Source organism: Hermetia illucens, chromosome 5, assembly GCF_905115235.1.
Source record: "Hermetia illucens chromosome 5, iHerIll2.2.curated.20191125, whole genome shotgun sequence".
In the NCBI taxonomy this organism is placed as follows: domain Eukaryota; kingdom Metazoa; phylum Arthropoda; class Insecta; order Diptera; family Stratiomyidae; genus Hermetia; species Hermetia illucens.
In genome coordinates this window covers 80,715,251-80,726,096 of record NC_051853.1, presented here as the reverse complement: position 1 = coordinate 80,726,096, position 10,846 = coordinate 80,715,251, and the positions used below count along the sequence as shown (strand labels likewise).

The 10,846-nt window shown below is 39.8% G+C and overlaps 1 protein-coding gene across 1 annotated transcript; it reads left to right on the top strand.

Moving 5' to 3' along the window:
• Positions 1–355: 355 nt before the first annotated feature.
• On the top strand, positions 356–9,722 carry LOC119658265 (serine--tRNA ligase, mitochondrial). Its single transcript, XM_038065557.1, has 4 exons — positions 356–1,051; positions 8,901–9,076; positions 9,142–9,508; positions 9,568–9,722. The coding sequence occupies exons 1-4, from the start codon at positions 431–433 to the stop codon at positions 9,691–9,693; spliced, it is 1,290 nt and encodes a 429-aa protein (XP_037921485.1). The 5' UTR covers positions 356–430; the 3' UTR covers positions 9,694–9,722.
• Positions 9,723–10,846: the final 1,124 nt, after the last annotated feature.

Genomic DNA, 10,846 nt, shown 5'->3' with positions numbered 1-10,846 from the left:
ATTTGTTTATATTGAAAATATAAATTTATGTGAAACCAGGACCCCTAAACTAAATTCAATTATGTCAATCGAAGGCAATTTGTTTGCTTGCTCAGAAAACAATAACGCACTTGCAAACGTGTGGACGGCGATGTCTGGTCTGCCCAGCGTTTGTAGAGGTTTGGAGTTTGCGGCAAATGCCAAACGTGTGGGGCCGGCAGGATAGACGCCAACTGGCAATTTTCGCATATGACGTTTTGTACAAAACCCTGCCTACATAAACAAAACAACAGCTGTTCGTGCAAACATACTCCAAGAAGATCACAATAGCAAATGTCAGATATGCCGCATTGCATTACTGTGAATTGGCCTGGGATGTAGTAGGGTTGCCGCAAATAGTTCAGAAGTGTCAATTATGTTGCTCGTTTGCACGTAACCATCGTACTCGAGGATGTTTTTGAAAAGATTCTATGGAAGTGCAATATTTATCAATAACATTGGTGAAATTCTGAAGAAAAATGGAAGAAGGGCCATCCACAAACAACTGCCAGAGGCTGTGTCAGGCACGGGAATTTCACAACATGACTTAGAATTGATGGAGAGGAATGCCAGCATTCGGAAAGGACATGGAGACATTGGTTTGATTCGTGAACTACAATCCAAAATAGAGTTTTCTCCAGCGGGATCACCTGAAAGAAGCGCTCTCTTGCAAGAATTCAACGAAGAGCTCTATAAACTACCAAACCAAACACATCCTGAAGTAGCAGGCTACGGTGAAGAGCCAAAGATCCTGCAGACTTGCAATGAATATCCGAACTTCGACTTTGAACCTCTTGCTTTCCCCGAGATAGCAAAGAAATTGAATTTGTTACGTATGGAGCATTTGGGCAATTTCACGGGGCACAAGAGCTATTACTTCATGAGTTTGCTGGCTGAACTCGAACATGCCCTCACACAATATGCTTTGGAGGAAGTCTCTAAACATGGTTTTGACCTATATTCTGTTCCAGACATATTGCCAGCGGATACAATAGAAAGCTGTGGAATGGCCACTTCTGGGGAAAGGACACAAGTAAGTGTGGTTTTTTATTATGACTTCCTTATAATTGAGTAAAGTGTGGAGCCAGTGGTCACATGATGAGGAAAAGTAAAAGAAGTTCTTTGCGTATTTGACTAAAATGCAGTAGCCGCTTTAAAAATTAGTACTCACAGAAATTAGAACAAACTATTTACATGTCATCATCATCAACGGCGTAACAACCGGTATCCGGTCTAGGCTTACCTTAATAAGGACCTCCAGACATCCCGGTTTCGCGCCGAGGCCCACCAATTCGATTCTATCTGGCGACCTGACCTAAGCCATCGCTGTATCTCAGACAGGGTCTGCCTCTTCTTCCTTTTCTACCATAGATATTGCCCTTATAGACTTTTCGGGCTGGATCATCCTCATTCATACGGATTAAGTGACCCGCCCATCGCAACTTGATGAGCCGCATTTAATCCACAACCAGACGACCGTGGTGTCGTTCATAGATTTCGTCGTTATGTAGGCTACTGAATCGTCCATCGCCAAAAATTCTTCGGAGGATTTTTCTTTCGAACGTGGCCAAGAGTTCGCAGTTTTTTTTTTGCTAAGAACCCAGGTTACCGAGGAATACATACGAGGACTGGCAAGATTTCGCGCGGAATAGTTTTTGTAAACTGAAATAAGTTCTGTTGGCAGCAACCAACCATAGCTGTTATCGGTTATAATTTTCGACCCTAGTTAGGAGAAATTATCAACGGTCTCAAAGTTGTAGTCTCCTATCCTTATTCTTCCTGTTTGACCAGTGAGGTTTGATGTTGTTGATTGGTTGGTTTTCAGTGCTGACGTTGCCACCAGATACTTTGTCTTGCCTTCATTTACATGTGCTATTCTGAAATTAGAATAAGTGGTTCCAGTTCCCGAGCTTAGAAGTTCGTTCAATATTTTCATATGTTTGGGTAGAATAGGTGAATGTTTTTAAGCAAGTGTTGGACTTCCGTAACGTTAAGGTGTCAGACTACCAATTGGATGTCTGCATTCAGAAAATTCCTTTCACCAAAGAGAGGACAGGGGGGAGGGGACTGTTTAAAGAACCTGCTGCCATCCGACCCTCCACCGGTCCAGCTCTATCTTCTTCGCAGCAAAAATCCGAACATAATGCGCAAAACAAGTCCATATGTCAGCATTCCTCTGTATCTTTCTGACAACTGCTGTCCATTACGTAATAAAAACTAAACCGCGTTGCATTCATGAAAAGGAGTCTCCTGCTAAACATAGAACCCCAAATTTTTCGATTAACTTTTTAAGTTGAAACTTCAGCTTTGTCCGCTGCTGCTTTGATTTACTCGAAAAAGCTTATCTTCAAGTCGTTGTTGGTTTTGACTCTTTACCAATCTCACCGATGAATACGGGACGCAAAGTCGGGTGTTTTTTTAGTCAAAATGACTAGTTCGAATTTCCAGCTCAAGGATGAAATCATTAGCCGTCATCCATTCGATCACCCATGGCATCAACATACGAAGTCTGCTTTGTACCTATTTAGAAGTATATTTTTCTGTCATGTGGTAGCAGACTATCGTAAGAAGCTTTCTAGGGCGGCACTCTGTCCTATCTCCGACAGGATTTTCATCCTCCTCTGACCCTCCATCGTTTCATAGAATAAGGAGCGACCTCTCAAATAATCCTTCAATATGTGTAAAAGGTAACCCTCCCTAAATGAATGAATTTTCTGATAATGCTAGCATATCTGTAACCTTACGAAATTGAAGGTATTTATAGCATCAAGCGTTACGAGGAGTTGACATCAACGGCTTTGCGCCTCAGCGCGACGAATAGTGGTCATCAACCTCCATGACAACATCCACTGTCGATCTCTACTCTAAAACTAAACTGGCGGCGAGTCTACTCCTGATGAGCATTTCGAGTATTTTCCCGACTACATTAGGCATACAGATTGTTGACGGCAGCTCAGGATTTTCTTTGCCTTAGCTGACTTGCACCAGCCTTGACACTTCCCAGCGCCAAAGAAAATTGCCGCCTCCGGTAAATTCGCCAAGGAGAAGATCCCACCAATGGCAAAACACCAGCTTGTGCACCATTTTAACTTTATTAGAATCGATTCAATGTCTGTCTGTCAGTCACATCCTATTTATTCGCAAACGACTAAACCAATTGTCACGAAATTTAATGGGAAAGTGTAGTCTGTGAATCCCAATACAACGAGTGGTATCGTTTTGCTCTGAATTTAAGGAGGTATCGAATGAAAGAGCTCAATAGTTGCTTTTCGAAACTTACGATCTTTTTGATACTGCGGAAACATAAGGGAGTGCGGGTTCAAAATGTCTACCTCAAAAAGTGTAACCGGTGTCGTTCTCAGAACCTATCCAACCGAAGAATCTGAAAAAAATCCATACGAAATACAGGCCTCAAAATACATCCCATTCCAATATCTGCTTAAATAAAGTTAGTAATAGTATGTTACCATATTTTCGAAATTTACTGGAAAATCCTCCTTAAGTACTAAATTTCGCATGATTATAAGTAATAGCCTAATGCATAAGTTTAATTATGTATTTCACGTCAATTTTCGCACTCTAAGACGTATGTATATCGTATGTAATCCATATTGGATCAGGGCCTGGAAGTGTATTAGAGCACTTCATTCAAGAACGTAACGGTACACTACAGGATACCCTGTAGAAGGCAATGTGGTCAGCATTGTGCTCGCCCGAAATGACTACCCTGATTTGACTCAGGTACTCATTCACAGCTGAGTTGAGGTATCTGACGTCAAATCACGGTACAAATTCTACTGCCACCAGGGAGATTTGAACCGCGACCTTCCGTACGACAGCCTAGTACTCTAACCACTGAGCTATCCGAACACATATAATATAAAGGGAACTCATATGAATCGCGAAATTCAAGTTTGGAAATACCTATGTAAGTTATCACCTTTAGACCCTCATCACATTCCTGCAAGTCAGCCTGAAGGTTTTCTCGCGCACTCACCTTTGGCACGCCTCATATTACGCATATTGCATTCGGTAGCTAGGTTAACTCTAAATTGCTGAAGTTGCGTCTGTGCATCTTCCCGTCGCTTTCCAAACTTAGTATAAATTAAAGGGCAAGACTTAGGATAGACTTTCAATTGTAATTAACATCGAAATAATTAAAATTGTTTCCGATACTTGAAGTGTATTTTTTTTAGTTTTTCGGGGAAATCCACCGTAAATGGTCCCTGCTCGGGCGTTTATATGGAAAAGCATAGGATCTAAAAGTGATAACTTGGATATCATATTTTGAATTATAGGTATATGCGAATGGGAAAACGTAACAAGGAAATTTCTCTCAAGATGAACACAAAATCTTTACACTCGAAGTGTCCAGCTTCCGGTATTCCATTTTGATTTTTTTATAGAGAGGATTGCCTCTTTCAGGTGTTTCATAGTAAAAAGTGCGCAATTCTCGGCGCCTTCTACGCTGTTGTCATCAATGTTCGGTGTTAAGTGAATAGGATTTCTCTAGAGCCTAGTTCTTTCTCGTCATCAGTTTATAACCGAGTCTCCACGATTCTCCATCTTCTCCATCGACTAGCTCGTGCCCAGCAGTGAGCTTTGTTTATCACGCTGAGGAGTCTCCTTTTAACTGATCTGTATCTTGTCATTGTGGTGCGTGAAACCTCACGGTTGTTTAGACGTTGTGCTTAACGGCGAAACAAATGACATTCTTTCTATATATCGGTAATAGAAATTGTCCTCCAGGGTAGAGAGGCCCTGTAAGCTGTGTCGGCTGTAGCGTCACCACCTCCCAACGTGTCTTCCAGTGCGGCTCTGCGTTGGCATGAATCCATCGTTTAAAATTATAAGCCCCATTCTCGCTGCAATTATTAGGATCTGTTTCTTTCTGGAATCTGGATAAGTCATTCACCATCCCATTCGTTATTACATAGTCGCTAAATAGTGTTATCCTTAAACACCATATCCAGAAAAAGCCATCCTCTCGGCTTTGGGTCGGGCGTCGCCCCGAACGCAGCAATAACGGTTCGTAATAAGTCGGGACATCACGTAGTTGAGTCCTTGCTCTAGCACTGTTCACTGATTAGTGCTAGATCCACTTTTACCTCCACAGCGAATTGCGTTAGCATTCAAAGAAGTCGCTATCTGTAAAGTTATTCTGTTTTTAAAATCCCGAGTCAGTTTCTCAGGATGTACTGCAATGAAGTGGGAAGGAATTTTGGAATACTGTGCCGATAGCACTGTCATGGCCGAGTAAAATAACTCTTAAAAGGAAGACAATATTCCACTTGCTATTCTAATACTTAGACAGCAAATGCACAACTGTTTCAACATCTGGATCAGGTAGATCATAAATGTGTTAGAGGCAAAGCTAACAAAGCACAATCTAAAAAAAAATGATTTCTTTATTTCCTAACCTCATTATTTTATACATTATAAATTATATTTAATGAGTTTTATACAGTAGTGATGGCCGCAGATGTTGAAAAAAATTTTATTGGATATTCCTTAAGTATACTTTCTCAGTCTTACCAAATATCGTAACGATTGGAGGTTCGAAACTATAACTATTTATAACGCACTACCCCGCTCCTCCAGCGTAATTATACATAGACTTTTGAACCATCGTCGCCGTGCTTATAGTTGCATCCGCAAGAGAAGCGATAATGGCTTGTAGTTAGCATCAAATCAATGTTTTGGAGTCTACAGAGGGAATACTGTATGGCTCTGGAATCGACAACTCAACGTAAATAAATAATTTAAATTCTAAAATGAAAAACACAAGCTTAAAACTTTAAACGCGATTTTCATACAATCTTGCTCGGAGTGGACACGATTACTAAGAAACTACTGTTTCAATCAACGCCGAATTTGTATCACTTATTAATTATGATAATAGCTAGCCGCAGAACGAAGGTTTTCAATTCTTTAAAAAAAATAACCCACAGCAACAATAACTAATTGTGCGTAAAAACGCGAACCGGGGTGAACATTGTAGTGTTCCATTTTTCTATTGAAATTTCTCTTCGAGGATCCGAAAAACTCCATCCAGTTCCATCTCTTGTGAATAATATGACGAGCCACTCTGTTATGTGGATACGGTAAAACTGTATTTTCTGCAGCGCCTGTTGTTTCTGCGAAGTTGCTACTTCCAATCATATATGAATACTGACAATCTGATATCTTTTCCATTGAGTGGAAGAAGGGTAGGAAGGGGTGGAAGATACCGAAGTTAGTCATCCGTCTTGAGTGCGACAATTGGAGAATCAATCATCAACCACGCCTAGGGCCATCGTCAACGATTTGCTGCTAGAGGAACACTGAACACGGTTCCTCTAGGATGAGTCATCGCAATCTATTTTCAGAGCTTTCTAGAAAGCGTAATAACGCTTAATGGTATATAGGTTGTGGGGTCTAGGTGCCAGGAAAGTTTCCGATTTTTGCATTAATCTGTGGAAAAACTTTAAACGCTTATATCTCCGTTAATATTGAGAATTTCGCAAAAAGGAGCTTAATTTGTGATCACTACCACTAGTAGAGGGTCTGAGCTTCAAAATGGTATATAGGTTGTGGGGTCTAGGTGCCAGGAAAGTTTCTGATTTTTGCATTAATCTGGGGAAAAACTTTAAACGCTTATATCTCCGTTAATATTGAGAATTTCGCAAAAAGGAGCTTAATTTGTGATCACTACCACTAGTAGAGGGTCTGAGCTTCAAAATGGTATATAGGTTGTGGGGTCTAGGTGCCTGGAAAATTTCTGATTTTTGCAGGAATCTGGGGAAAAACTTTAAACGCTTATATCTCCGTTAATATTGAGAATTTCGCAAAAAGGAGCTTAATTTGTGATCACTACCACTAGTAGAGGGTCTGAGCTTCAAAATGGTATATAGGTTGTGGGATCTAGGTGCCTGGAAAGTTTCTGATTTTTGCATTAATCTGGGGAAAAACTTTAAACGCTTATATCTCCGTTAATATTGAGAATTTCGCCAAAAGGAGCTTAATTTGTGATCACTACCACTAGTAGAGGGTCTGAGCTTCAAAATGGTGGCTTACCTTAGCTATTCCATGCAATATGGAAATGCAGCTACTTCAACATCAACAACAAATTTAGGCTCTTCCGCTTCAGTGTCCTGTCTATGTTGTCAAATGCGAGCAGCAATAGAAATGACTGCCACTCTTACTCGAAAGCTCCACGCTTTCATCAACTCACGTATGCGTTGTGTCGTCAGGGTGCTCTGGCCTGAGATAATATCGAGTGGAAAACTTAGTCGATGTACGGGTTAGATATCAACGGACGTATCGATCAAGAGCGGCAGTGGGCATATATTTTGAAAGGGTGATATCTCCATTGTGGATGTCAGGGAGTGCAACACCACCACTACGAAATCGGTACTGGGTTTGAATCTGAACATTGCTAAAACTCAACCAATCATTGCCAAATACTTTTTTCTCCTGGAACGGCTTTTTTTATAGAGGTTCCATCGGCCTGCCGAGTCAAAACGATAGTAAGTAGTCGTTCGAGTTCAAATAATGAAATATCATCGACTCTATTTGTAATTGTCACGGGCTGTTATCATTAGTAGAACCTTATCTGGAAAACCACAAACAATTTGCTTATATTAGGTTTTGTAGAAAATAAGCCGTTAATACCGTCCATCCACGCAAGTCAGCGGCTAGACATGAAATCGCCGTTTTTAAAGTTCGAAACTGTCTTTCGATCTAAATCATCTAAACCTTGCGAGCTAACTGACAAAGCACGCAAGGCTTAGGTGGCATTTAAAATGTGCTGAATGGCATCTCCCAACAGTATTTCTTGATTTTTTCGTTGGGATAGTTGTACCGCGATTAATTATTAACCCAATGGAGTCCCAAAAAGGGTTACTTTTGAGTAATTTATCGCTACACTCAACGCACAAAAAAACTCGGGCAGCAGTTTCTTTCTTTAATTGTTTGTTGTTGTTCCTTTCTTTTATTCCCAACAAATTTTATTCTACAACTGCAAAATAAAGATTCAGCAGATCGATCTAATGAATCTATTTTGTATGTGTATGTAGAGAGAAGAAAGAGTTTCTATTCCTCTTTTTCTCCGGCAATCGTTTCTTTCGTTGGTGGAATCTTGTTTGTTCATCACACGACGGTTGTCTAATGATTATCCAGAATTACTACGGGAAGGTGCAGACATAGACAAGGAACGCTACTGGCTTTTGTCCAGTTGAAGGCGATCAGGAACTTTACCTTTTGTATCTGAACCAAGAAGAGTATACACAGGAGATTTAATTCCCAGCACGTTCGTCGAAATTTAATGTAGACGGAAAAGTCTTGCACACATTCGACCGCGACGAGAGTTGCGCGGGTAAAATAAGTAATAAGTAGATGCATCCAAGATCAATCTTTGCTAGGATAAGATGAGGAAACATATACAAGAAAACCATCTAGGTGACATCGACACATCGCCAAACCAATACCACTTACCTCGTTATTACCCGAAAGCTGCACATGAGATTCCGTACCCCTTTGCCGCTGAAATTACTCCTCTTGCGTATAGTCTTCTTGATTTGAAACCATTCAACTCCTGTCAAACCCCACGCTTCATATGATGGCTCATCACATTTGCCTAAGAGTATATTACGTTGATTGCCACATCAATAGAGTTGCACACAATGTTTTCCAATAATAAGTTTCTTTATTTTGCATATATGTATTGTACATATTTCGAGAGCTACTTATTCCCTCCATGAGTGCTTAGCTACTTAGGTCTATTTGCAACTATTTATGAACAAATCCGTCTATCGTATCGTTTAGGCCACCACACTATTCCTTTTTTCCAAAATTTGTGTTCTTTTCTGTGATAATAATGTTAGATATAATGAATTTTGTAGGTTTATAAATTAAACAAAAGTCAAAAATGTTTATCGGGTACATCAGAAATGGCGTTGGCCGGTTACTTTATGAATACTTTGCACAATGAAACAGATCTCCCCAAGAAATTGACAGCAGTGAGTAGATGTTTCCGAGCGGAGACCTCAGGGCTGCAGGAAGAAAAGGGCATATATAGGTAAATATCTAACAGCCAACTTAAATAATAAACTTCAATTTCAAAACTGTAAATTTTCTTTTTAGAGTACATCAATTTACGAAAGTGGAGATGTTTTCTGTTTGCACAGCGGAGCAATCTGAAGCTATGCTGGAGCACTTCAATCAAATTGAGTTACATCTATTTGAAAGGCTTGGTTTGCATTATAAGTTACTGGATATGCCACCACATGAATTAGGTGCCCCCGCATATCGAAAATATGACATAGAAGCCTGGATGCCTGGACGTAAAATGTGGGGTGAAATATCTAGTTGCAGTAATTGTACAGACTATCAAGCAAAACGATTAAACATCCAATATAAATCGGGAAATGGTATGAAATTTGCACATACTGTGAATGGAACAGCGTGTGCTATTCCACGCCTGCTTATAGCCTTGTTAGAAACGAATCAGGTGATTTTCTTGATGATTTTTTTATGAAATTCTTAAACTATAATGAATCTCCCTTTCAGGACAAAAGCGGAGTGATACATATACCTGAGGTACTGCGAAAATATCTTCGAGGACAGGATAAAATACCCAGAAGAAAAATATTACCAGAGCTAAAACTGGTAAAAACGATACATTCGCCATTGTAGTAATTTTGATAATAAATAAATGTGAGATGATTTTTATATAAATTTTTCATTCTAAATGAAGCATTTGTAGGAACACGTTATTGTAAATAACAGGTGTACTTAATACCATTTGCGAAAAAGGGGGAGAGGGGTTTAAAACGCAAAGAAAAAAGAACCACTTGGCAAAATTGTTGCAGAATTTCTCAGAGAGCAGAAAAAATGGATAAAAAATTCGTTTGGAAGTAATATGATGTCAGTATTGTTTGGGAAACGGACTTTAGCGATTTTGTCGACAACGCTTGAATGAATTACTGAAGTTGGATCTATAAATTGTAGTTTTTCCGTTTCAGAATAGTCTGCAAGTGACACTAATAGTGTTCATTCCGACTTAAAACCAGGGGATCTATATAAAACTGAACTACGAGAATTCCTTTGCCATATTTTAGTAGTATTTGGCTTGATTGAATTACAAGTACTATACCTGTATTCTTCAGAACTATGATATGAACATATTTTTGAGCGTTTCAGTAAGGCCTTCTTGTTAACTGCATTCAAAAGTTTGGTGTGTTTAGCAGTATTATTATGGGAAGCTTGTTGCCAGTTTTTGATTGCAACATCATCCACTGCTAATGACACCTCAATTGCTGGTTTCGGTCCAGGTATCCTCTTTTGCTAAAGCATCCGAGATTTAATTTCCCTCTACACCGCAATGACCGGGTACCCAGAGTAGTTCCACCGTATTTGATCTTGAAACAGAGTTCAATCGATTTCTACACTCCTGAACGATTTTTGAAATGATCAAAGAATTCCTCAACACATTCAATGCAGTTCGACTATCGCTACTGATTGCGATGCGCCTGCCCTTCAACCGGTCGATAATCACCCAGGTGCATACACTTCAATCTGAAAACCGTCAGACGTCAGAATATCCTATATCGTCCTAGATTTTTCTTAATTTCAGGATAACTTCATATTTTCTACCAAACAGATGTATGGGGATTCGAAAATCATAAGATATGCGTAAACTGGATTCAGTTCTCCAATGCCCTGTGCCCTCACGTCCATTGCTTTTTCATAGATTAAATCAAATTAGTCTATGCAGGGGCGGACCGTAAGTTGGAGGGCTGCACTAATACTCTTTTGAGGGCCTGCCCAATTAATCAAATAATTTCCT